The 22987-nt window shown below is 57.0% G+C and overlaps 2 protein-coding genes across 12 annotated transcripts in view; one reads left to right on the top strand and one right to left on the bottom strand.

Annotated features, from left to right (window-relative positions):
- Positions 1-93: 93 nt before the first annotated feature.
- LOC138814491 (endonuclease III-like protein 1) lies at positions 94-6997 on the bottom strand. Of its 3 annotated transcripts, none has more exons than XM_070003387.1 (6): positions 6832-6997; positions 5565-5797; positions 4291-4464; positions 3325-3484; positions 386-491; positions 94-304 (listed from the first exon to the last, which is right to left on the bottom strand). In XM_070003387.1, exons 1-6 carry the CDS (start codon positions 6962-6964, stop codon positions 181-183), a joined length of 930 nt encoding a protein of 309 aa, XP_069859488.1. In that variant the 5' UTR covers positions 6965-6997; the 3' UTR covers positions 94-180. The 3 variants fall into 3 exon arrangements, with proteins under 3 accessions (XP_069859488.1, XP_069859489.1, XP_069859490.1); XM_070003388.1 differs by having other exon boundaries at positions 4291-4461; XM_070003389.1 differs by lacking the exons at positions 5565-5797; positions 6832-6997 and adding an exon at positions 4630-4763.
- A 124-nt stretch (positions 6998-7121) lies between these two features.
- Positions 7122-22987, top strand: part of LOC138814649 (tuberin-like) — a 41521-nt gene continuing 25655 nt past the window's right edge. For 8 of the 9 annotated variants that reach the window (XM_070003767.1, XM_070003765.1, XM_070003766.1 and 5 more), the window contains exons 1-16: positions 7122-7210; positions 7651-7817; positions 11076-11162; positions 12588-12698; positions 13376-13520; positions 15592-15709; positions 16626-16674; positions 16930-17055; positions 17322-17395; positions 18475-18601; positions 19422-19565; positions 19677-19814; positions 20281-20384; positions 21462-21543; positions 21738-21893; positions 22278-22394. In XM_070003767.1, coding sequence (XP_069859868.1) covers positions 7680-7817; positions 11076-11162; positions 12588-12698; positions 13376-13520; positions 15592-15709; positions 16626-16674; positions 16930-17055; positions 17322-17395; positions 18475-18601; positions 19422-19565; positions 19677-19814; positions 20281-20384; positions 21462-21543; positions 21738-21893; positions 22278-22394 — 1716 coding nt within the window. In that variant the 5' untranslated portion in view covers positions 7122-7210; positions 7651-7679. Of the gene's footprint in view, positions 7211-7650; positions 7818-10908; positions 10975-11075; positions 11163-12587; positions 12699-13375; positions 13521-15591; positions 15710-16625; positions 16675-16929; positions 17056-17321; positions 17396-18474; positions 18602-19421; positions 19566-19676; positions 19815-20280; positions 20385-21461; positions 21544-21737; positions 21894-22277; positions 22395-22987 lie in introns of those variants that run through there. The other variant, XM_070003768.1, reaches the window with a different exon arrangement.

The following is a 22987-nucleotide window of genomic DNA, read 5'->3' as shown; positions in this document are numbered from 1 at the left end:
GCACGGGGCACAGGCACGCATGTACACGCGCTTCCCGGCCTGCTCCTACACCTCAGGAAAAGAAGGCAGCCAGACTCCAACTGTAACCCCCCCCCCAACGTTTATTAGACTGTGGCTCCCCAAGCAAAGGCACTTTACAGATAGCGGCCGCTTCAGCACCCAGGCCAGAGCCCCTGGAGCTCAGAAGCCCTGGGCAGCCGGACACAGGGCCCGGTTGAGGCAGGCCTGGCAGCGAGGGTGGACAGGCAGGCAGGTCTGCTGGCCAAAGCCCACCAGCAGCCCGTTGATCTCGCCCCACAGCTCCCTGTGAGGATGAGGGCTGGGTGAGAGGGAGAAGAGGGAGCGGGGAGCTCTTCCCGCCCGTCTCCCACCCACCCCGGCTTACCTAGGCAGCCATTCCTCCAGGGCTTCCCTCGTCTTCTCTGGGGACTTGGTTGCCTTCTTGGTCCATCCCAGCCGGTTAGCAATCCTGTGCACGTGAGTGTCCACTGCTGCACGGCAAAGGGCAGAGGAAGCAGGGAGTGGAGACAGGCTGAGGGCGGGGTCTCCCTCCTGCACCGCCCTGGGGCCACAGTGCTGGCTGAGGGTCTGAGTGACTGATACGCCTCTGCCACTGGGCTGCCTCAGGTGTCAGCACCCCAATCATGGGGCAGCTTGGGGGCGTGTAGCTTCTGCTCTGGGCTGACCCATTCTCAGATGCTCGTTTATTTTTATTTTGGGTCCGGTCTTGGGGCCTGAACTCTGGGCCTGGGCGCTGTCCCTCAGCTCTTCAGCTCAAGGCGAGCGCTCTACCACTTGAGCCACAGCGCCACTTCCGGCTTTTTTCTTTTTGCTTATGTGGTGCTGAGGAATGGAACCCAGGGCCTCAGGCATGCAAGGCAAGCGCTCTACCACTGAGCCACCTTCCCAGCCCTCTCAGATGCTCGTCTGGTGCCATCTGAACACGTGTGTGTGTCTGTGTGTGTGTGTATAAGCACTGCTGCCCTGGGCTCGTCTTCTCTTGACAGTAACACAGCTAACCCAGGTACAACACTTGTGAGTCAGGCCCTGTGCTGAGATTTACCTGCCTCAGATTAGGAAGTTGTTCTGGCGCCTGGGGCTGGGGACTGGGGACTGGTCCTAGGGCTTGCACTCAGGGCCTGGGCACTGTCCTTGAGCTTTGTTGCTCAAAGCTAGCATTGTACTACTTGAGCCACAGCTCCATTTCCAGTTTTTCTGGTGCTTAATTGGAGCTAAGAGTCTCACAGACGTTCCTGTTCTGGCTGGCTTTGAATCACGATCCTTAGATCTCAGTCTCCTGAACTGCTAGGATGACAGGCGTGAGCCGCCGGCGCCCGGCCTCAGGAAGTCTTTATGAGGCACCTAGCCATAGAAACTGAAGCCTAGCAAGGTCCTCACTCCAAAGTGTGTGCTTTCTGGGGGTGCAGCCCAGCGGCAGAGGCATGCTTACGGTGAATGAAGAAACACAAGCGTGGACTCCCCTACCTACAGTCCCTGGGGAGAAGGCCTAGGCCAGGAAGGGCCTTGCCCTGCTTCCTCTGACCAGACTCCCGGGGTTCAAAGCGGAGCGGCACAGCTTGGCCCCGTGAAGTGGCCCGCGGTCACTGCCACTAGACACCAGGGCCCGAGTGGGCAGTGCGGCCTGGTGGCCGCAGCTGTCACACCTGCTCCTACCAACTGGCCACCGTGACTCTCACTGGGGCGGCCTCCTGCCCAGCCGCAGCCCTGGCCCTGCTAAGTGAAAGTCACCCCCCTGCCAGCTTCCTGTTTCACTGGCAAACGGCATCCTGGAGCTGTAGGCAGAGGACAAGGGTCAAAGGACCACACCATGGGATCCCTGAGCCTCAGTTTCCTCCTCTGTAACACGGGGATGGCTGTGTTCCTCACGACACCCGGGCCCAAGACTGGGCCCTGTCCTGTGTGAGGCTCCCGTGCCAGCCAGAAGAGCTTTCTGTGCAGCTGGGCAGTTAAAAAGGGCAAACGTGTCACTATTTTGAAGCCAAAGCTCAGAGAGGCCAAGAGCCTGACCTGAGGTTGCCCAGTGGCATGCAGAGGGCAGAGCGAGAACACACTCCTGTTCCCCCGGCTCCAGCTTCTTAAGAGGGAGGACTTCTTTCCTTTAGGAGGAAGCCCTCAGGGCTCCCTGTTGGCAGCCACCAGAGGCTGGCATTCCGACACCATCTCAACTTAATGCCACAGGCCCCTCCCCGAGAGAATGGCCCAACCTCAACACAGCACTCCTGGGACACGGGCAGCTGAGGACAGCACCCAGATAAGCTCGAGTATCTGCTGAGAGGCTGGTGGCGGGGTACCGAGTCAGGTGCGGGAGGCCAGCCTGGCTCTTCCGGGGGCTGCTGCTTGCAGTCCTTCTGGGTGGCCGCCGGCTCCCAACAGAGCCCTGGCCCCCTAGCTGCCCTCTTCCCACCTCATGGCCGGCCCGGGGCTTTCCTGAGAGCCTCTCACCTCCACGGCTGGCCCAATCCCAGAGGAGCCTGGAGTGTGGGGGCACACCGGGAGGCTGGGGCCAAACCCTGGTTTCTGGGTTGGCAGGTGTGGTGTTTTTCCTCTGAGGAGGAAGCAGCGTGGTGCCTGCCTCAGTGAGTCGTCTGTGCCAGGAGGAAAAGGGTTCCAGGAACCGCTTCCTCTTCCTCCTCTTCTTCCTCCTCCTCTGCCCCAGCCTGCCTCAGATTGTCCCACTTATTCATCTCATTCCAGAACTTTCTGCTCCTGCCCTGTAGCTTTTTTTTTGGCCAGTCCTGGGGCTTGCACTCAGGGCTTGGGCGCTGTTTCTGAGCTTCTCTGGCTCAAGGCTAGCACTCTGCCACTGGAGCCACAGCGCTACTTCTGGTTTTTTCAGTGTACGTGGTGCTGAGGAACTGAACCCAGGGCTTCATGCACGCTAGGCAAGCACCCTAACTGAGCCACCTGCCCGGCCCTGCCCTGTAGCTTTGCAGACAATGCTCCTGGTGCCTGGAACCTGCCTCCTCCTCCTGGCTTGGCTTACTCCACCTGCCCCGCACTCTCCGCTGAAATACCATCTTGGGGACTTCCCGGCCACCTGCAGCCAGGCCTGGCTCCACAGGGCTGGCCTGCCCACCCACGGGGGAGCAGCGTTACTGACTCCTCCCAGCGGCCACACAGACCTGCCCCTGGCTCTCAGCACATGTGAGCGCCTGCTGTCACTCTCGGCGATGAGCAGCCTGCAAACACCTTTCCGACCGTTTGGGCTGAGTCCTGAGTGATACTAGAGCTGGGGTCACAGGTCACAGAGGCAGCGGGCAGCAGAGAGCCAGCTCCTCCCTCTCTGTGGTACGTGCCACTCACCTATGCCTGACACAGAGCCCCAGGCCACAGCCATAGCCAAGTGTGCCATTTTGGGCCCAACTCCGGGCAGGGCCACCAGCTCCGCCACGGAGGCTGGGATGTCACCGTCGTAGTGCTGCTGCAGGATGGCACTGGTCTGCTTGATGAACTTGACCTTGCTCTGAAAGACAGTGGTGAGGTTCATAGCCGGACCTGGAAAGCCGGGGCCCTGGAGAGCCCCACAGGTACCCAGCTGCCAGCCGCCTGCCCAGAACTCCTGTAGGGGCGCCGGGCGGCCCTTCTGCCCAGGAGGGGGAGAGGGGGACTGGGGAGGTCTTCAGGCAGGTCTGGATGCCTGGTTTTAGTGCTCACACAGGTCAATGACATGACTACTGTGGGACCTGGCCTGGGGCTCCCTGACCTCTGGTCCCCCAGAAGCTGGGGTCAGGCCATGAAGGCAAGCCGTGCCTAGGAGCTGGGCGTGGCGGCACCTGGGCCTTTGGGAAGGAAGGCTGGAGCCCGGCTTTTGGGCGGGCCAGGCGGTTCTCATCCTGTGCCTATTTAAAACCCATCTGACACACCGCAGCCCACACGGTGCCAAGGGAAGCGGCCCCACCCACCCAGCTGCCACTTTCAACAGATCCACCCACCTACTACCCAGGGCTCTGCGGGGTCGGGGAACAGCCTCTTTTGGGTGTGCCATTCAGACTCCAGGGAGGCGAGGAGTAAACAAAAGGGAAAGCAAGGAAGGGAAGGGCGGGCGACTGGGTGGGGAGCTGGAGGAAGGAAGGGGGGACCAACAGGAAAGGCTAAGGAGCACCAAGGACAGGCACCAGCCCCACAGCCTGGCCCCTCCCTCGGGGGGTGGGGGTGGGCAGGAGGTGAAGCAGAGGCATCGGGCTCTGGCGGTCAGACGCCTGCCTTGCTCGCTGACTGTGTCTCCCAGGCGAGTGCCGTCCTTGGTCCCATTGTCAGAAGCTGGCTCACCCTCCAGAAGCCCACGGGGTAGATGAGCTGGCCCAGTGTGCTGTCATCCGTCTGCAGGATCCTGTCCACCGTCAGGCCCCGGGCCCGCAGCCGCTTCATGGCACCCGCCGTCACCTGGTCTTTGGTCTGGCTGGAGAGCATCAGTGACAAGAGCACCTGGTATCTCTGTACCTGCTCGAGAGGTGACGGGGACCAGAGAGGAAGTGGGCCCTGGCTCTCCTCACCTCCATGTGGTACCCTCACCTCCTACCCACGGGGGTCCATGGGGCCATCACCCAGGACATGGCATGTGCCTCCCAGGACAGGACAGTGTGAAGCCTAAATGAATTAGCAAAATACCAGGGATCTCACTGGGCGCCGGTGGCTCACGCCTGTCATCCCAGCTACTCAGGAGGATGAGATCTGAGGATTGTGGTTTGAAGCCAGTCCCAACAGGAAAGTCCGTGAGACTCTTATTTTCAATTATCCACCAGAAAACTGGAAGTGGCGCTGTGGCTCCAAGTGGTAGAGGACTAGCCGCGAGTGAAAAAGCCTGGGCCCTGAGTTCAAGTCTTACAACCAAAACCAAAAACCAAATCAAATCAGAAAAAAACACAACAGTAAAAAAAAAAACTTTCTGGGCGTTTGTGGCTCACGCCTGTAATCCTAGCTACTCAGGAGGCTGAGATCTGAGGATCACGGTTCAAAACCAGCCTGGGCAGGAAAAATCCATGAGACTCTTATCTCCAATAAACCACTCGGAAAACTTGAAGTGGCACTGTGGCTCAAGTGGTAGAGCGCTCGCCTTGAGCTGAAGAGCTGAGGGACAGCGCCCAGGCCCAGAGTTCAAGCCCCGGGACTGACCAAAAACAGAAACAAAAAATGACTACCCATTTTATGGGTGAGAAAGCATGTCAGACACAAAAATATGCATATCAACTGGTAGCAGAGGGAGGATGAGAATTCATGTTGTCTAAGGAGTTAGGTTTCACGTTGGCAAAGTCTTATTGAATGCCCACATTGGCTAGCACTGTGCCAAGGAAAAATGTACAGCCCGAGGCCCCACAGGTACCCTCAGGCCTGCGGAGTGGTTACAACGAAGCAGCAATGTTGCCAGGTACTCTGGGCTATGTGCTCTCAGGATGCCACCTGCAGGGGAGGGTCAGGCGGACAGAGAGCCGCCAGGCCTCAAGCTTTCATGTCAGAGGTCAGAGGCCTGAGAGGAAGCACGCATGTTTCTTGCCCGGAGAAAGCTGGTGCGTATGGGTCTGCTGCGTGATGGAGTCCCTACTCACTTTGGGAGGGACACTGGTGTCAAAGCAGTGCTCAGCGCCCAGCTGGTCCACAGGTGCATCCTTCTGGCTTCTCATGGTACGAATGTTAGCCAGCTGCCGCTGCCAGTCTGGAGGCTCCCAGGCAGGCACCCGGAGGGGCTCAGCCCGGGCCCCTTCCTCACCATTTGAAGCCTCGTAAGCCACACGAAGTCTCTTCCAGGGACGTTTGACAGGCTTGTGGCTTTGTCTTCCTTCTGCAAAAAGTGTCACTCAGTCTGAGGAGCAGGGTGAGAGTAGGGTACACGTGCTACCTGCCTGCTGGGCTACCCAGTTAGTTACTGGATTTGTTCACTGAACGACTGCTCAGGATCAGAGAGGAGACTGTCCTTGGCAGGGTAGGGACAAAGCACCCGTCAGCACCCACAGATCATCGAGCTGCATCCGAGAGCACTTTCTACCAGCCTAGCTTGGGCGAGTACCACTCTCCTTGGCAATCAGGATGAACTCCAACCTCACAAGCTCCTGTGGCGCTGGCATTCTGGCCGGCCTTCCTCCCGCCCCCCCGCCCCCCAGGCCCAGGCCGAGGTCCCGCTGGGCTTCTTGTCGGTCCCCGCGCGTGGGGCGCACGCACAGGGCGCCGGGTCCTCAGTGGCCACAGGACGGGCGTTCGGTGGATGCCTTGCCCTTTCCTGTTTTCTCTCGGCCCGGCGTCCCAGCTCCCCAGCTCGGGGAGATTCCCCTCAGGGAATATTCTAGGCGCCCAGCCTGGCTGGGACAGAGGCGGCTCCGGGCTCAGGGCCGAGCCGTCGGGCTGGGAACCAGGATGGGTGTGCGGGAGCGCCTGCGCCCGGCTCCGCGGGCCCGCGCCTGGCGGCCAGGGGTGCCGGGTCCGACGCCAGCCCGCACGGCCGGCCCCCCGCACGGCCGGCTCCCGCACGGCCGGCTCCCGCACCGCCAGGCCCCCGCACGGCCGGCCCCCCGCACGGCCGGCTCCCGCACCGCCCGCTCCCCGCACGGCCGGCCCCCCGCACGGCCGGCTCCCGCACCGCCCGCTCCCCGCACGGCCCGCTCCCCGCACGGCCGGCTCCCGCACCGCCCGCTCCCCGCACGGCCGGCCCCCCGCACGGCCCGCTCCCCGCACGGCCGGCTCCCCACCAGGCCGGCTCCCGCACCGCCCGCTCCCCGCACGGCCGGCCCCCCGCACGGCCCGCTCCCCACCAGGCCGGCTCCCGCACCGCCCGCTCCCCGCCCCCCGGCTCCTCCCGCAGCCCCGAGGGCGCCACGCTACCTGCCCCCGCCGCCCCAGCCGCCGCCGCCGCCCCCGCCGCCGCCGTCCCGCTCGGGAGCGCGGCGAGGCCCTCCCCACGCCCGCGAGACGCGGCCGCCAGAGCGCGGCTCCGGCTGCGAGTCAGCACCCGCATCGCCGCGGGCGCGCGGGGCCCCGCGAGCTACACCGCCCGGCGGGCCCCGCCACGTGACACGCGAGCGCGCAGAACTACAACTCCCGACGAGCCTCGCGCGGGCCACCGGCGCTCTTCCCGCCCCTCCCGGAAGTGGCGGCCGTGCTTCCGGCGGCGGCTCGTGAGGGGCCGAGGGGTGTGGGGCGGGGGGTGGTGCGCCCTTCTCCACAGCCCGAGGCCGAGCGCGCGGCGCGGGGGGCGCGCGGGGTGAGTGCCCTGAGACCCGCGGGCCGCTAGCGCGGGGCCGGGCCGGGGCCCCCCGCCGTGGGGCCCCGCGGCGCCCGGGCCCGGGCACGCCCACCGCCGCGGCCGGGCCCCGGCTCTGAGGCCCGGCGGGGACGGGGCGAGCCGCTCCGCGCTGCGGGCGCGCCCGCCAGCGCGCCTCCTCCGCGTGGGGAAGCGGGGTGGCGGGCCTCCTCCGCGTGGGGAAGCGGGGTGGAGGGCCTCCTCCGCGTGGGGAAGCGGGGTGGCGGGCGTCGGGGCTCCCCGGGCCTCGCGGCCGCGGGCTGCATGTCTGGGGCCTGTCCGTGGGCCTGTCCGTGGGCGTCACGCCTGCCCGGAGCAGCGGGCCTGCGTCGCCGGCGGCGGCGGCACGGGTGGGTGCACCGTCAATGCCGCGTGTTTGCACTGCTGCTTTTCCTCTGCAGAGGATTCCCCGCGTGGGGCCTCGTCCACCATGGCCAAGCCCACCAGCAAAGACTCAGGCTTGAAGGAGAAGTTCAAGATTCTGTTGGGACTGGGGACCCCACGACCAAATCCCAGGGCTGCAGAAGGCAGACAGACAGAGTTCATCATCACGGCGGAAGTCTTGAGAGTGAGTGAGCCGCCTGGCTTGGGCAGGCCCGAGGCGAGGGCCAGGAAGGCTGGATTAGGTCTGTCGCCAGGTTCTGTGGGAGATGCATTGTTGGTGACCTCGTGCTATCCTCAGGCCTAGGGGGACAGACCTTCAGAGGATCACTGGGATCACTTGGGACGCTGACAGTCAGATCCGGTGACATGCTTGCGTGAGCATCCTTGTGTTAGAATGCAGGTGACACATAGATGTGGCCTGGACACTTTCTTCATCTTCACAGGTGGCTAGGGATAGGGCCGGTTTTAACTGGTAATTTGTGAATTCTTAAGAGAACACTTAAAAAACTTTTTTTTTTTTTTAAATTTTGGGTGGAGCTGAGGTCTTTTTCCTTCCTTCCTTTCTTTTTTTCTTTTTGGTTGGTTGTGGGGCTTGAACTCTGGGCGTAGTGTTGGTTCCTTTGCTCTTCAGCTCAAGGCGAATGCTCTACCGCTTGAGCCACAGCGCCACTTTCAGTTTTCTAGTGGTTTATTGGAGATAAGTCTCATGGACTTTCCTGCCCGGGCTGGCTTTGAACCGAGATCCTCATATCTCAGCCTCCTGAGTAGCTAGGATGACAGGTGTGAGCCACTGGCACCGGGCTCTGAGGTCTTCTTTAATCACAGACATTACCAGGACTATCCTATCCATTTTGTTTTATCTTATTTTATTGTCAGTTGTGGGGCTAGAACTCAGGGCATGAGTACCGTCCCTGAGCTTTTTTTGAACTAACAGCCTCAACAATTTTCACTTGCTTTATTGCTCACAGCTGGCCCTCTACACACCACACCTGCAGTAAAGGACCTTTCTATATAGCCCAGGCTATTCTAAACTTGAGTTCCTTCTGTGTCAGTCTCCCAAATGCTGAGATTACAGGCATGTACCACCATGCTTGCTCATTTATGTGTATATGTGTTTGTCTTAGTCTCAGGGCTTGAATTCAGTTTTTTTTGTTCAAGGCTGGTATCCTACCACTTGAGCCACACCTTCCCTTCTGACTTTTTGCTAGTTAGTTGGAGATAAGAAATTTGTCTACTTCAGGCTGGCTTTGAACTGGGGGCCTTCATGGGCTGGGGTGTAGCTCAGTGCAAAAAGCTTGTCCAGCAAGGGCAATGTCCTGGGTTCCATCCCAAGTACCACAAAAGAATGAACTGGGAGCCTCAGATCTCAGCCTTCTGAATAGGTAGGATTGATTAAAGGCATGAGCCACTCGAACCTAGCCCGCCTTTACTTTTCTTTTTTTTTTTGGGGTCCAGTCGTGAGGCCTGAACTCTGGGCCTGGGCGCTGTCCCTCAGCTCAAGGCTAACGCTCTACCACTTGAGCCACAGTGCCACTTTCGGCTTTTTTCTTTTTGCTTATGTGGTGCTGAGGAATCGAACCCAGGGCCTCAGAGGCATGCAAGGCAAGCGCTCTACCACTGAGTCATCTTCCCAGCCCCCGCCTTTACTTTTCTATGAATGTTTGAATTGAATCCTCTAACCTGGCTCATAAAGAAGTAAATGTTAGCCAGGTGTGGTAGGTCACTCACGCTGTAATTCTAGCTGCTCAGGAGGCTATGATCTGAGTAATGTGGTTCAAAATCAGCCAGGGCAAAAGAGACTTACTTCCAATTAACCAGCCAAAGCTAGAAGTGGAGATGTGGCTCAAGTAGTAGAGTGCCAGCCTTGAGGGGAAAAAAGCCAAGCAATACTGAGAAGCCCTGAATTGAAGCTGGCACCGGAGGAAAAACAACAACCAAATAAATGTTGAGTGTTTGCTCTTGTAATACTTTCCACAGAGAAACATCCCAAATACTCCTTGACTGATAAGGGTATTAGTAAAATGTGGTAAGGGATATAACAGGGTGTGATTTTGCAATAGAAAGCATGGCATGCGTCAGTGAACACTGAAATCATGCTAAGGGAACAAAGCTGCTCATAGAGATCTTCATAACACATGAGCTCATTTGTTTTTGTGCTTGTTTGAGGCCTTGAACTCCAGACCTCCTGCTCTCATTCAGCTTTTCCACTCACAGCCAGTTCCTTACTATTTGAGCCATACATACCTCCAGTTTCTGGCTTTTTGAGTCCTAAGGATTTATCTGCCTAGGCTGGCTTCAAACCTCGGTTCTCAGACTTTAGCCTCCTGGCATCTGGGATTACAGGCCCGAGTCACAGATGCCAGGCCACGTGAGCCCAATTTTATGAAATATCCAGACAGGCAAATACAAAGATACAGAAAGCAGACCAGTGATTGTTGGGGCTGTGTGGAGGAAGGAATATTAGTGTAGTTTCATTTTGGAGTGATGAAGGTGTTTTTAAGGTAGTGAAGATGGATGTAAGCATTGAGAATATACCAAAGCCCGAGTTTTACAATTTAAAATTATCATTATTGCCAGTCCTTGGGTTTGAACTTGAGTCCCTAGTGCTGTCCCTGAACTTTTTTGCTCAAGGCTCTGCTCTGCCATTTGACCTATCACTCCACTTCTGTTTTTTTTTTTTTTTTTCCCCTACTGTTATTTTGGTGGCTAACTGGAGGTGAGAGTCTCATGGACTTTGCTGACCAGGCTGGCTTCAAACCATGAGCCTCATATCTCAGCTTCCTGAGTATCTAGGATTATGATTATGAGCTAAAATTACTGTATTTTAGGTGTGTGTGTGTGGGGGGGTGGTATCAGGGTTTGAATTCAGTGCTCTACCATTTGAGCCATGCCCCCAGCCTTGTGGGTTTTTTTTTTGCAGCCCTGGGACTTGAACTCAGGGCCTGGCCACTGTTCCTGAGCTCTTTTGCTCAAGGCCAACACTTTACCACTTGAGCCACAGCTCCCCTTCTGGCCGTTTCTGTTTATATGGCACAGAGGAATCGAATCCAGGGCTTCATGAATGCTAGGCAGACACTCTACCACTAAGCCACATTCCTAGCCCCAGCCTTATGTTTTGGGAATTACTCTGAAGATGAAGTCTGGTGGGGTTTTCTGCTCATTCTGGTATCCAACTGCTATCCTCCAGATTTTAGACTTCTGAGTAGCTAAGGGTAACAGGAGTGAGCACCCAGCTTACATTACAAGCTTTATCTCCATAAAACCTGCAGGTATGAAACACAAAGCTGCCCATTGTCAGTCCACAGAGGAGGAGCAATGTGCGCTCAGGGAATCCTGACTATGTAAGGATCTGCTATAGATTTCCAGTCTGGAAAGGACAGAACGGCTCCTGGCCATTCAGGAGACTGAGCACTGGCCCCTTTCTCTTCTTTCTCCCCTCTAGGAACTGAGTGTGGAATGTGGCCTCAACAATCGCATCCGGGTGATAGGGCAAATCTGTGAAGTAGCAAAAACTAAGAAGTTTGAAGAGGTAGGTTTTTCTCAGTTGTGCATGTCAGCTGCCCCTCAGAAGCCTCGTTTGATTTTTTTTTTTGTTGGTTGTGGAGCTCAAGGTGAGCACTCTACTGCTTGAGCCACAGCACTACTTTTGGTTTTCTAGGATATCACAGTCTCACGGACTTTCTTGCCGGGACTGGCTTTGAACCATGATCCTCAGATCTCAGCCTCCTGAGTAGCTAGGATGGCAGGCGTGAGCCACTGGTGCCCAGCAGGTTTGCTTTTTCTAAGATCATAGCTATAGCTAGCTATAGGATGATTGGCGAATGTTCCTCTTTTTAGGGAAGTTTTTGATTATGATGGGGAGGCTTCTGGGAATGCCTTGAGAATTACCCATTCTGGGTGGGGCAAGAACAGGCATTTCCTGCAGATTCCAAAAAGGACCGTGAATGATAGCATACTTCTTGCCCGATGACCCTCTTACAGTGTACTTGGAGAGGAAGGGTAAAGGGACTCTAGGCAAGGATGAGTCTTTACAGGGAACATGTCAAGACCCCCCAGACTCTGCCTTCTGGGGACCTCTCACATAACAGAGTTGGCTAGGTTTATTTGCACAGGTATTTCCAGGCTCTTGCTGTCCTGCAGGTGGTGGGGGCTGTTATTCCAGGAGCCAGAGTTGTGGGGCACTAGAGTTCCATCTGGCCTTGACCAGCGTTTGTGTGAAAGGCTTGAGAGTGGACTCTGGTGTGCTATAGAAACAACTCCTGGCCGGGCGCCGGTGGCTCCCGCCTGTCATCCTAGCTATTCAGGAGGCTGAGATCTGGGGATCATGGTTGAAAGCCAGCCCAGGCAGGAAAAGTCCATGAGACTCATATCTCCAATAAACCACTCAGAAAACCAGAAGTGGTGCTGTGGCTCAAGTGTTAGGGTGCTAGCCTTGAGCTGAAGGTTTGAGGGACAGGGCCCAGGCCCAGAGTTCAAGCCCCCCAAAAAAGAGAAAGAAACGACTCCTGTGTCATCCAAGAGCCACCTGGTGCATGATATCCCCTGGTGGCTTTGTGGCGGGTCTGTCGGGGTTGGAATCCTGTCTTTGGTGGGTACCAGTTCACACCGGAAACCCATGGAGCAGGGCTTCTGGTCAGGCCTAAGGCCCTCCCCGAGACTCTTCTTACCACCCTCTCAGTCTGAGCTGCTCTTCAGAGGACAACCTGCTGGTCTACAGGAAGCCAGGACCTTGCCTGTTGTCCTTCATTTCCCAGCCTGTGTCCTGGGGCCCGTTAAAGAGATTTGATTGGGTTTAAGATAGCTCTAAGGCTATAGGAAGTACAGGTGCAGGCTGTCTAGGAGCTGATTTTAGGTCAGAAAATCTGCTGTGCCACCCTGTTCTTGTCCTGTCCTGTCCTGACCAGGATTCTTAGCAACTACATTCTTACTGCCACTCCCTCTGTTCTGGTGGCAGCATGCCGTGGAAGCACTCTGGAAGGCGGTCTCAGACCTGCTTCAGCCAGATCGGCCTCCAGAGGCCCGGCACGCGGTGCTAGCTCTGCTGAAGGCCATCATACAGGGACAGGTGAGGACCACAGCTGGGTGGCTTGGGGGTGATGCCAGGTCTCCTGCTGTTTGGACTCCTGCCATTGGTTGGGATGCCAGGTAGGGTGGTTAACCCATGTCTGTGGGACCTGGGCCCTTGTTGGAGCTTCCCGAGTTTCCATCTTATTGGGATGTTTCGGGGTGGTAGGAGGGGATTCGTGGCATATCATCTTGCTGTAGCTGCCAAGTCCCCCGGCCCATGCCACTCACTCGAGTCACTACGTTAGAGCTGGGCAGGCCTTGCCTGAGCCTTAGACACCCCGGGTCCCCTTCTGATCCTGCCTGGAAGGCTTCTCCTCCAGCACCCATTCTCTTCTTTCCTAGCCTGGCTGCTTGGAGAGGCTTGTCTGTTCTGTTCAAGCCCTTTGTGGTGCAATAGTGCTTTCGGTGTTTGTGATACGAGCATAGACATGTTTACCCTGGGCCAGGATAGGTGCCGTTATCCCCTGCTATGGGCTCCCATTGTGCCCAGAACCTATCGCAGTAGATGCCTCCCCACCGCCAGCTGTGTGCTGAGCCCCACTGACATCCTGAGAGGTGTTGTGGGAGAAACGCAGGCCAGTTCCGGGGACTCTGCGCTCACGCTCATTCCACTTGTTCCTTGGTAGTTTTGTGGAAGACCCTAGCAGGGCTCTGCTGACTCTGGTTCTGTCTCAGGGTGACCGCCTGGGGGTGCTCAGAGCCCTCTTCTTTAAAGTCATCAAGGATTACCCCTGCAACGAAGACCTCCATGAAAGGCTGGAAGTTTTCAAAGCCCTCACTGACAATGGGAGACACATCACCTATTTGGAAGAAGAACTAGGTGGGTGGTGCTCTGTGGGGTGTGAGGTTTCTCTGGCCTTGGGTCCAGTTTACCCCACGCCTAGGAGGGTGCTGTGTTTTGCAAGGAGTATCCTGCAGAGGATGCAGCGTCATGCACCCGCTGTCCTGGATCCCTGTCCACTGGGGAATTGAGTACAGACTCAGGACTCGGAGTTCCACAGGAGAAGGGTCCATGAGGGGCTGGTGGGTGCATCTGTCATTGGAGAGGGTGCTGTGGACTTGAAGGCTTTGCTGGCTTCTTACCCACCTTGCTGACCTCCCTCCCTTCCCCTGACATTAGAAGGTTTTGGCCAATTTGTTATGGGGAGGAGAAGTAAGAGGAGTCAGTAAATCTTTTTCTGCTTCTGCCCCTCTGCGGCGCCCCCCCTCCCCTCTCCCTCCCCCCCCCCCCCACACACTGTCACTGAGCTATTTTTTTTTTTTTTTTTGCTCAAGGCTAGCATTTTACCACTTAAGCCACAGTGCCACTTTTGGCTGTTTTGTGTATATGGTACTGAGGAAACGAACCCAGGGCTTCATGCATGCTAGGCAAGCCCTCTGCCACTGAGCCACATTCCTGGCCTTGTTTTTTTCTTTTTTCTTTTCTTTCTTTCTTTCTTTTTTTGGTTGGTTGTGGGGGGCTTGAATTCTGGGTTTGGGCACTGTCCCTCAGCTCTTCAGCTCAAGGCGAGTGCTCTACCACTTGAGCCATAGCGCCACTTCCGGTTTTCTAGTGGTTAATTGGAGATAAGAGTTTCATGGAGGTCCCTGCCCAGGCTGCCTTTGAACCATGATCCTCAGATCTCAGCCTCCTAAGTAGTTAGGATTACAGGCATAAGCCACCGGCGTCTGGCTGTTTTTTTCTTTATTAGTGTGTGTTGGTTATACAAGGGTGGGTTTGATTTCACTGACATTTCCACACACGTGTATAATATATTCCCACCTCACCCCCTCTGTCTCTCTCCTCTCCCATTTCCTAAAATTTCAACAGGTTTTATTTTTACACGTGCAGGCCATCTACTTGGAGTGTCTCGTCCATCGTTTACCCTCCATGTTAGCCCAGCCTTCCCCCCAGTACCTTCCCCCGACAGAGCCTGCTTCTTTTACCCGCCCTCATAGGCCCCTATTGGCCAGAAGCATTCATTGAGGTTCTTTATGCTATTTTCATAAATAGTTGCAATGTATGCATCTAGAAATACCCTTTTTTGGTACTATACTGGAGCTTGTACTTAGGGCCTGGGCATTGTCCCATATATATGTGTGTGTGTATATATATATATATATATATATATTTTTTTTTTTTTTGTCAGTCGTGGGGCCTGAACTCTGGGCCCGGGCGCTGTCCCTCAACTCTTCAGCTCAAGGCTAGCTCTCTACCACTTGAGCCACAGTGTTACTTGAGGCTTTTTTTTGCTTATGTGGTAATGAAGAATCAAACCCAGGGCCTCATGCATGCAAGGCAAGCGCTCTACCACTGAGCCACCTTCCCAGCCCCTCAGATCTGAATTTCTTGAGAAGCTAGGATTGCAGTTGTGAGCAGCAGCCCTCCCTCACCCCACCTCCCCACCCTGCCCCCAGTACTGTGGTTTGAACTCAGAGGCCTGTGCTTGCCATGCTGGCCACACCTCAGCCTAAGGAGGGAGTAAACTTGACCGAGGCTCTGCTGCTCTGTGGATGGTCTGGTCTGCCTGCCTTCAGAGCGGGTAGACAGGGATCTTGCCCTCAGTTTTCTCAGGTTCTGTGGCCTGCAGCTGTGCCTGTCTCTGAGGGGACAGGGGGCACTCGGGGACTGCCTCCAGGGCCTGTGCCACCTCAGGATTATGTCCTTGGCGGAATGTGAGATGCATACTTTATTGTTGGTCCGGCTTTAGGCTCAGACCATCCTGGAGCTGGCTGATGGCAGTGCTGGTGTCCTGCCTGCTTGAGCCCTTTGTGGCCAGCCTGTCACCGGGGGAGTGCTGGCATGCCTCCCAGTGGGAATGGGATACAGACATGTTTTCCTGAGTGAGCAGGCGAAGAGGAGATGTAGCCTCAGCTTCTCTGAAAACTGCTCTCCTCCTCTCCTTCCCCAGCGGAGTTTGTCCTGCAGTGGATGGATGTTGGCTTGTCTTCGGAATTCCTGCTGGTGCTGGTGAACTTGGTCAAATTCAACAGCTGTTACCTGGACGAGTACATTGCATCAATGGTTCAGTAAGAAAAGAGTTGAAGTGGGGGAGTAGGGGTACAGCTGCGTGGTAGAGCACATGCCTGGTACAAGAGGCCCCGGGTTCAATTCCTGGAGCAGAGTAAAAAGAGCTTAAGTAGTGTTATTTACTAGCCTCCTGCCTTGAGTCTTAAGTTCATCTCTGCAAGGTGGAGAAAATAGATGAAACTACCAACTAACTGGGAATTGGATGGAGCCACCTTCCAGTTTACATCTGGTGTTGCAGATACTGTATTTTTGTCATTTTTTTTTTTTTGGTTCAGTCGTGGGGCCTGAACTCTGGGCCTGGGCGCTGTCCCTCAGCTCTTCAGCTCAAGGCTAGCGCTCTACCACTTGAGCCACAGCACCACTTCCGGCTTTTTTCTTTTTGCTTATGTGGTGCTGAGGAATTGAACCCAGGGCCTCATGCATGCAAGGCAAGCGCTCTACCACTGAGCCACCTTCCCAGCCCCTATTTTTGTCATTTTTATTACAAATGCCCGTGAACTAGGTGCTAGTGGCGTATGCATAGAATCCTAGCTACTCAGGAGGCTGAGATCTGAGGGTCTTGTTTCAGATCCAGCCTGGACAGGCAAGTCTATGAGACTGTTAGCTCCAGTAAACTACTAAAAAAAGCCAGAAGTGGAGCTGTGTCCTGAGTGGTTGAGCACTAGCCTTGAGTAAAGGAAGCTCAGGGACAGCACCCAGCTCCTGAGTTCAAGCCCCGGGATCAACAGCAACAACAATAATGTGCCCTGGTGTCCCTGAGAGTGGGGTTTTTACTGCCTCATCTATGTGGGACACTCAGCCCAGAGCGGGCACCCTAAGGGAGGAGAGCCACTCACCTGACCGACGTCACAGAGGGACTGAAGGAAGTGTGGTTGGAAACGTTTTCCGAGTTAACTTAGGTGTTTTATTCCCTAGTATGATCTGTCTGCTGTGCATCCGAACTGTGTCCTCCGTGGATATAGAGGTCAGTGACTCTCCTCCCAGGAGATAGTTAATTGTACCCTTGTTTCTTGGGGGGGTTGGGGCTCTGGGTTCAAGTCCTACGTGCTACATTGGCTGTGTTTCTCCTGGCAGCCACTTGGCCTCTGTCAGCTGTCAGGACAGTTGGCACAAGCAGAGCTGGTGCCCTGCAGTGCGGGGCTGTGGGAGGGCCACTGGGAGTCCTCTGGCTCTTGGGTGGGTGGCAGCGGCACGGGGGTGATGCTCTGCTCCTCCTTAGGTCTCCCTGCAGGTGCTGGATGCTGTGGTCTGCTACAACTGCCTGCCGGCCGAGAGCCTCCCTCTGTTTATTGTCACCCTCTGCCGCACCATCAACGTCAAGGAGCTCTGCGAGCCCTGTTGGAAGGTGGGGCTCTTGTAGCGCCTTCCTTGGGGTGAAGCTGGAGGGTCTAGTGCAGGGCTGGACAAGGGCCTATGCACCTTTCCCAGGTGTGGAGGTGGGGCCGGGTCTTGAGGGGAGTTTGGGTAAGCCAGGCTCAGGCAGTGCAGCCGCACAGGCTTGGGAGGGGTGGGGAGAGCTCTGTGCCTCTGTGTGGGAAGGGGCTGCACAGAGCTCCCTCCCTCGAGTGGGGCCTCCAAGCCACCAGTCCCTTGATGCGTTCTGTTCCTCAGCTGATGCGTAATCTTCTGGGCACCCACCTGGGCCACAGCGCCATCTACAACATGTGCCGCATCATGGAGGACAGGTGTGTGGGCAGGCAGGGCCCCGGGCGGGGCAGGTTGGGCCTCCTGGGTCCTCCCGGGAACAGGTGTGCGCGTGGTGGCACTTGTCCAGCATGGATGGTGTTGGGACTTTGCCTTCCTTCGGGGGGCTGCTTCACCGGAGCCAGGCCCATGATACCTGTGATCTCCCACCCTTCCCTCTGCCAGTCAGAGCCTCTTCCCCTGCCTGGTGTCCTGGGATGGTGCCCTCACTCATCATCCTGATACCAGGCTAGGTTGGGGTGTCAGCCCAACCTCTCCCTTGTCCTCGCCCGTGCCCTGTAGCCAGCCATCCAGAGCTGGTCCTGGGAGGTGTGCTGCATGGTGGACACGCCAGGGGGCGCACCTTCTCCCTGCCGCCTGTTGTCTGTAGCCTCGCGAAGTGCATTATCCACCCAGCAGCCCAGTGACCCCTTTCTCCTCCCACCCTTTGCCTGCAAACATAGTGAGGGCCAGTGCCCCCCCCCCCCCAGCTCCTTAGGCTTCTCGTCTCTTCCTCTTGCTGTTCCTCCCCTCCCCTCTAGGGCCTTTGCATACACCAGTTCCTCCTGCTAGAATGTTCTTGCTGTCTTCCTGTTCTTCCCTGTTGAGGGCTCTGGAGGTCGGGATGTGGTCCTCAGTGCCCTGGCCTCCTGCAGCCCTTTCACTCTTGGGCCCACAGCTTCAGGTGGGGACTTTGCCCTTGAGTGATTCTTTGGCCTCTGTATCTTCCAGGAGGCTTGGGCCTTCTCTCTACCTGGGTTCCTGCATCTAGTGTCACCCAGGGCACATAGCCTGGGTGGCAGTGGTTGTTTCTCTTTTTTCCTCTTCCCCCTTCTCTTTGAGGGTTGGGGTTTGAACTCAGGGCCTCAAGCTTGCTGGGTAGGTTTTCTAGCACTTGAGTCACGCCCCAGTCCAGAGACAAGTTAATCAGTAGTCACAGTTGCTGCCGGACTGTTCTCTTCCTGTCCCGGTGACACTTCTGCATAAGTGGTAGGACTGCTGGGGGCCCCGCCAGGGCCCAGGCTTCCCTCTGGTCTTCTGGGATGGGGCTCATGTCTGTCTCTCTGGTGCCCACTTGCAGATCCTACATGGAAGATGCCCCGCTCCTGAGGGGTGCCGTGTTCTTTGTGGGCATGGCTCTGTGGGGAGCGCACCGACTCTGTTCTCTCAAGAACTCCCCGACGTCTGTGTTGCCATCTTTTTTCGAGGTATGGGACTTGTGTGCTGCAGTGAGCTGTCAAACTCGGAAGCCCTCACTGAGGGCTCCCCACCCTCCAGGCAGGCCAGGGCTCCTGGGGCGGGCTTCCAGGCATTTCCAACAGAGAGAGAGAGAGTGGTTTTTACTGGGGGTGAGGTCTGGCTCTGCTTGAAGGTTTGTTTTTCAAGCACATGTTGTATTTTCTGAGTTGCACCTGCTGCAGTTGGCAGTGAGGCTGCTCGCTGTTCCGATGGTACAGGGATCCTCTTTCGGGTGCCGACTCTGGCTTGTCAGGAGGCAGTCTTGCTCTGCTGTCCTTGGATGATGCTGAGACAGAGCTTCTGTTCTTGGTGCCTTCAGGGATCCAGAGTGCTTCCTTGGTATGCCTGTATAAGTTGTCACGGTTCCCCGGGGAGCCATGGCCGTCCCACCGTGGTCCTCATGTCGCGGAGCACAGACCTAGCCAAGTTACACCCCCTCTGTTACTCAGGGGCTCCTGCTAAGCCCCTCCTCTGCAGGGGGGCAGCCGTGGTGGGTGTGTCTTTGCACATTGCTTTCACAGTCTCCGCTGTGCTGCATGCCTGGCACAAATGTGAACTTACTGGTCTGTCCAGGTTAGGCCTTCTAGAGGTGGGGTTCTGGGCCCTGTCTAGGAGAGCAGTGTAGAAGCCCCCGCTGTGGATTCTTCACGTACTTATGGGCCACAATCGTGTCTGGCAAGCGCTGTGACCCAGGTGTTTCATTCCCAGCTCTCCGATGACATGAGGGGGCTTACTCTGCACAAGGGAGAAGTGGCTGACTCTATTTGTTCCCTGTGTCCTGTGTTCCAGGCCATGACTTGCCCTAATGAGGTGGTATCCTATGAGATTGTGCTGTCCATCACCAGACTCATCAAGAAGTATAGGAAAGAGCTCCAAGCTGTGACGTGGGACATTCTGCTGAACATCATCGAACGGCTGCTTCAGCAGCTCCAGGTGAGGTGACAGGTACAAGGCTCCCGCCAGGTGGGCCGGTCCCCTGTGCGATCCCCTCTGCCATGGTGGCCTGGGTGCTGATGGTTCTTGGTGGTGCCTCTTACCTCCCAGAGCCTGGACAGCCCAGAGCTCAGGACCATCGTCCATGACCTGCTGACCACCGTAGAAGAGTTATGTGACCAGAATGAATTCCACGGATCTCAGGAGAGATACTTTGAGCTGGTGGAAAGCTATGCAGACCAGAGGCCTGTAAGGAGCCCTGTCCTGGTGGGGACTGGTCTCAGGTGCAGAGGGCTGGGGGCAAGGTCTTGCGGGTCCCTGGCTGCAGGTGTGAAGCTGTGCTTTCTGCATTGGGCAGGCACTGGCTTTCCTGAATCTGTGCTCCAGCAGGAAACCAGGCGTCAGCCGGGGGGAGGAGGTGGGGGGCGGGGGGGGGCTGTTGAAGAGCGCGGTGCTAGCCTGACCAGCATTCTCCTCCCACCTGGGTGGAGGACGGTTCCAGGCTGGGTCCAGCTGGCTCCATGTAGGCGGTTCTAGGCGCAGCAGTCATTTTGCCAGGAGTGGTCCACTCGCTGCGAGGAGCTTCCCACGGCGGGGAGGCCTTTCCTCTGCGGGTCCCCACCCGGGCTTGCTGAGCGCACAGTCCCGGGGTGAGCACCCTGGGACGCTGGGCAGGGCCCGTGGCTCACTCACTCTGCCTTTGTCTTTTTGACAGGAGTCCTCCCTCTTAAACCTAATATCCTACAGAGCTCAGTCCATCCACCCGGCCAAGGATGGCTGGGTCCAGAACCTGCAGCTGCTGATGGAGCGCTTCTTCAGGTAGTGGGGCCTCACGGGCCAGCGGCACTGCTCTCTGGGGTGTCCCAGGCGTGGCCTCACACTCCAGGGAGGCGGAGCTGGGGGCGCGTGCGCGTGTGCGTGTGTGCGCACGTGTGTCACACTCCAGGGAGGCGGAGCTGGGGGCGCGTGTGCGTGTGTGTGTCACACTCCAGTGAGGCGGAGCTGGGGGCGCGTGTGCGTGTGCGTGTGCGTGTGTGTGCACGTGTGTGTCACACTCCAGTGAGGCAGAGCTGGGGGCGCGTGTGCGTGTGTGTGTGTGCACGTGTGTGTGTGCACGTGTGTGCGTGTGTGTGCGCGCACATGTGTGTGCGCGTGTGTGTGTCACACTCCAGTGAGGCAGAGCTGGGTGCGCGTGTGCGTGTGCGTGTGTGTGCGCACATGTGTCACACTCCAGTGAGGCAGAGCTGGGTGTGCGTGTGCGTGTGTGTGTGTGTGTCACACTCCAGTGAGGCAGAGCTGGGTGTGCGTGTGCGTGTGTGTGTGTGTGTTCGTGTTCCTAGGGCTTGAATCAGAGCCTGGTGTGTGTGTGTGTTCGTGTTCATGTTCGTAGGGCTTGAACTCAGAGCCTGGGCACTGTCTGAGCTTTTTTGCTCAAGGCTAGTGCTCTACCGGTAGAGCTACATTTCAACTTTTGGCTTTGTTTTTGTTCTTTTTTCTTTTTTTTTTTGGTGGTTAATTGGAGTAAGGGTTTTGTAGACTTTCCTGCCCAGTCTGGCTTTGAACTGTGATCCTCAGTCTCAGCCTTCTTAAATAGCTACAATTACAGATGTGGGCCACTGGTGCCCAGTCTGTCCTTCCTGATTCTGGAGGAGAAAAAGGAAAAAGAATTGTAGCTGAAGGAAGGCCGTTCTGGAGTAAGGGTCTAGAAAGATGGCCTCTCGCAAGGCAGAGTTTTCTGTCTCTGCCGAGCTTCTGTTTGGGTGTCAGCGAGTCTGGGCCCAGGGGAGAAAGCGCAGGGTTAGGCCCGCTTGCCTCCACCCAGACATGGGCCTTGTGTGTGTGGGCCCGGGGGTACAGGTGCTCCTGGCCCACCCCAGCAGGCTTGCTTCTCCGCAGGAACGAGTCCCGCAGTGCTGTGCGCATCAAGGTGCTGGACGTGCTGTCCTTCGTGCTGCTCATCAACAGACAGTTCTATGAGGTTTGTGTCTAGGCTTGGCCTCAGGGCTACAGGGGTTCCGGGCTGTGCTGCTGCCGGGCCTCTGCACGTGCTCCGGCAGAATCTGGGGTCTGCCCGGACTTCCGGTCCTGCTAGCACTCCTCCTGTGACAGGCTTTCAGCTGGCTTTGCGCCTCTGTTCACCCCTTGCCACCCCCTCTGCTGTGCCCGGTGCAGGAGGAGCTCATCAGCTCGGTAGTCATCCCACAGCTCTCCCACGTCCCTGATGACAAAGACCACCAAGTCCGAAAACTTGCCACACAGCTGCTGGTGGACCTGGCGGAAGGCTGTCATTCCCACCACTTCAACAGTCTGTTGGACATCATTGAGAAAGTAAGAGCCACAGGGTTGGAGGCCACAGTGTCCTGTGGGCAGAGATGCCCTCTCTAGTAGTGCTCAGCAAGCTGACGGACGGCGGTCTTCCCCCCAGCGGGGAGGGCTGGTGACGGGAGACAGGGTCAGGCTGCCTGCTGCTTGGACAGCGTCCGTCACAGGCCTTTGGAAGTGGGTCTCAGGGCTCCCTGAAAGCTGAGCTATGCACCTGAAGACCACACAGAGCTAAGATGCGGGGCCAGGGCTACAGCTCGTGTGATTTCTAAATGGTCTCTCTGTGAAGTGTATTTTTTCTCCTGAGAAGTGAGAGGGAAGGTACTGGTAAGGAAGTGTTAGAGCTGCAGGGAGCCACGAGCCAGGACTTACAGGCTGATCTCTTTCAAGGTGATGGCCCGCTCGCTCTCGCTTCCCCCTGAGGTAGAGGAAAGGGATGTGGCCGCCTATTCGGCCTCCCTGGAGGACGTGAAGACCGCAGTGCTGGGGCTCCTGGTTATTCTTCAGGTAAGGGCTCCGCTGGCGGCCCCTGCCCGCAGACGCTAGCGTCAGCTCTTGTCTGCTCAGACTGGCCGCTGTCCAGGGAAACGGGGGCTCTCCCCAGCGGTCCTGACCGGCAGCAGGGTGAGGTCAGGGCATTGTGGGAAGTCGCTGTGGTCTGTGCTCCAGGCGGCCTGCTGTGTCCTGACAAATCACGTGCCGTCCTCCTCACCCTAGCCTCGCCCGCCCCTTGCTCTGTCTCTACAGCTGAGGGAGGAGGGAAAAGCCCAGGCTTCCCTAAAGCTTTTTTTTGGCAAGTCCTGGGCTTTGAACGTGGCTTGGGCACTATACCTGCCCTTTTGCTCAAGGCTAACACTCTACCACTTGAGCCACGGTGCCACTTCCGGCTTTTTCTGTGTATGTGGTACTGAGGAATTGAACCCAGGTCTTCATGCATGCTAGGCAAGCACTCTACCAGTAGACCACATTGCCAGCCCATAGTTCATTTTTTGTAATGACCATTGCGTGCTGGTACTGAGGCAAGGCCTGTGTGTTGTCAGTTCTTTTCGTCAAGGCTGATGCTGTACCACTCGAGCCACAGCTCCACTTTTGGTTTTCTG

Source organism: Dipodomys merriami, unplaced genomic scaffold (genome assembly GCF_024711535.1).
Source record: "Dipodomys merriami isolate MVZ:Mamm:240054 unplaced genomic scaffold, mDipMer1.0.p SCAF_60, whole genome shotgun sequence".
In the NCBI taxonomy this organism is placed as follows: domain Eukaryota; kingdom Metazoa; phylum Chordata; class Mammalia; order Rodentia; family Heteromyidae; genus Dipodomys; species Dipodomys merriami.
This window is presented reverse-complemented; position numbering and strand designations above follow the sequence as displayed.

Bases quoted from the DNA above. Each gene is read 5' to 3' on its own strand.
- LOC138814491 (XM_070003387.1), bottom strand. From the start codon at position 6,964: ATGCGGGTGCTGACTCGCAGCCGGAGCCGCGCTCTGGCGGCCGCGTCT. The intron at 4,465-5,564 runs GTGAGTAGGGAC...TCACCTCTCGAG, and splicing joins ACACCAGTGTCCCTCCCAAA to CAGGTACAGAGATACCAGGT. The intron at 492-3,324 runs GTGAGTGGCACG...TTTGCCGTGCAG, and splicing joins GGGCTCTGTGTCAGGCATAG to CAGTGGACACTCACGTGCAC.